Genomic DNA, 2,635 nt, shown 5'->3' on the forward strand with positions numbered 1-2,635 from the left:
GTCAAATAATTGAGCAGTGTTGACTAACTTTCAACCAAATCTCCGCGACAGTGCCCCTTGAACCAATCACGATGGCACCGTCAACGAAACGTCACTTGAAAATATCAATTCACATCACTTGAACTACTTCGTGACTATTCCAACTCGTTCAGTTTGGATAATGTAGTCGAACTATCCGGGAGCAAAAATGGTAGGCACGGTGTTCAAGTTAGGAAAGAGAATGAAAATGTAGTGCTTTGATCATTTCAAGTTGCACTGTAAAGGACGGCTAAGAAATTTAGCAAACTTTATAACGCACGTGTAGAACCATTACTTTGCTCATTGAATCCTAATTAATGTTGTGTGATGTTGCCGTCGAAGTATTGGCTGTTTAATCTCCCTATCGTTAACAAAACTTTGCCATTATTTCAACGTTTTTGTTAAACGAAATTGTGCTTTTTGGCTGTTCAAAGTGACGATAAAAATTGGTGACATTGCCTCCTTTAAAGTTTAATAAAAATGTTCACGGCTTTTGGATTCTCACTGTAAAATAAGATGTGTTATTCTCGTTTAGGGTCTGGCAAAACTAAGAAATACTATTGCTGAAACACTGCTAAACACTGCACTGTTTCCCTCACGAGAAACTTATTTCCGCAAGGAAGCAAGAAAATGTTTTTGAATCAAGTGAAAAACGTAAAGTTTACTTTTGAAGCATATTTCCCAGTTTTTGCACACTGGAACTATGTTTCTGCAACAATGTTTCTTAGTTTAGTCAGACCCCTTGTATTTTCACGTTAGTCAGCAGTAGCTTGAGTTAAATTCATGCAAAGGGTGGTACCAACTAACTTATTAACTATGAAAGATTGAACTTTTTTGTAAATGATTTTTTTTATTGAAAATTGGACGCCTTCGGAAACTGAGCCTCTTCTCTCTAATTTCCTGTGATCAGTTCTCGTTAACTCAGCCATCTTGATTCTATCTCTCGCATAATAATTTTTAGGTTTGTACATTTTAACAATAATCGATCGTATTTTAAAAGATTTTATTATAGAATTATACAGTCAACGTCCGGCATGCAGACACCTCCTCCCCCCCTCCTTCCCAAGGGCCGGGATTTGCAAAGTTAATACAAAAAAAAAAAAATGCAGTTCTTTGTTGTCTGTTATAACGAGAGGTAAGTTAAAAAGACTACCACATTTGGTATCTGTCGTACATTTACAATTAATTTATCACATTTTATTACAAGGCCTTTAAATAATTTGAAGGAGCCCACCCAGACTTATCTCCAATCTTTACTAGCCACCAGCCCCCTTCGTCCATTTCCAGCACTTCCATTCGATCTCCTTCTTTGAAGCTTATGCACTCTGTGTCACCTTCATCATCGTATTCTGCCACAGCCACATACAGTGCTTTGTCCTTCTGCTTTCTTTCCTTTGTTGAATCCGGTTTAGCAGATTTAGTAGGCACTGACGGTTTTGCATTAACTGTTTCTAAGTATGAAGCGGGAGCCCACCCTTCTTCTCCATCCTTCGTTTTGACTAGCCACCAGCCACTTCCGGAATCCTCCATATACTCGAACTCGTCTCCTTTACAGAACGATAATCCCTCACCTTGAGTTGAGTTAAACGACTCCAAGGCTCTGCAAAGCAGTTTGCTCTTATCCGCAGCAGACGCCGATGCTTGCACACGTGATGGCTTTTGTGGTGCGTCCGGGGTGGAAATCTTCTTACGTGGTTGCACTTGTGGTCTGGTCGGACGATCCGGTTTCTTAGGTACAGCATCCTGTGTAGAAGAAACGGGTTTAACAGGTTTTACGGGAACTGAAGCTGGCTTACTTCGCTGCGACTGTGCAGGTTTTTCTTCTTGAGCCGACCGAGCTTTCGGTTTCCCCGTGAAAAGAGGTTTTATACTGATGGGTGCGACAGGTCTCGGGGGAGCAGACTTCTTCTCCGAACTGGAAACAAGGTAGCTAGACGGCGCCCATCCTTCTTTTCCTTGTATTTTTACATATGACCAGCCATCTTGTTGTTTGTCTATTATGTGAGCTATTTGTCCTTCTTTAAATGAAATGCTTCCTTCAAAGTTACCTTCATAGTCCGCCAAAGTGACAAACGTTCCACGACCTTCTGAAGCTTTTTCAGCAATAGAGGACAGCGGTTTAGAAATGTTTGCCGAGGTACTTGTAGCAGAACTCGCTATCTTCGAATCGCTCTGCTTTGGAGGATCACGGTGCTGCTGCGGTTGTTGTTGTTTTTGTAACGAAGCGACTACCTCGGACGGAGTCTCCTTGCCTCTCTTACCTAAGTACGAAGATGGTATCCAACCCTCTTGGCCACCGATTTTTCCGAGCCACCACCCATTGGGAGCTTTGTCAACAACCTCCACAGATATGCCTTCCTTGAAGTTCAATGCACCCTTGATGCCTAGAGCACGAAAGTCGCCAACAGTATAATATTCCACTTCTGGTGACTTCGGAGGAGCCATGTTACTTAAATCGAGGCTTTGCTCATAAGACATGTTCGTGATGTGGACGGGTAGCTTCTTGATTGACCTTTTAACCTAGACGAATTGAACGGAGATCAAGTAAGCAGTAAGTCACTTCAAAAATCTTTCAGTTGTTCAGTTCCCATGATAATGTATGAATGACACCATATAT

At 41.6% G+C, this 2,635-nt stretch overlaps 1 protein-coding gene across 1 annotated transcript in view; it reads right to left on the bottom strand.

Annotated features, from left to right (window-relative positions):
- Window positions 1-854: 854 nt before the first annotated feature.
- The window catches only part of LOC146462280 (SH3 and PX domain-containing protein 2A-like), a 23,370-nt gene continuing 21,589 nt past the window's right edge, over window positions 855-2,635 (bottom strand). The window contains exon 12 of the mRNA XM_085085781.1: window positions 855-2,538. Coding sequence (XP_084941907.1) covers window positions 1,219-2,538 — 1,320 coding nt within the window. The 3' untranslated portion in view covers window positions 855-1,218. The remainder of the gene's footprint in view (window positions 2,539-2,635) is intronic.

Source organism: Pavona decussata, unplaced genomic scaffold (assembly GCF_977016875.1).
Source record: "Pavona decussata unplaced genomic scaffold, jaPavDecu1.1 SCAFFOLD_190, whole genome shotgun sequence".
Taxonomy (NCBI): domain Eukaryota; kingdom Metazoa; phylum Cnidaria; class Anthozoa; order Scleractinia; family Agariciidae; genus Pavona; species Pavona decussata.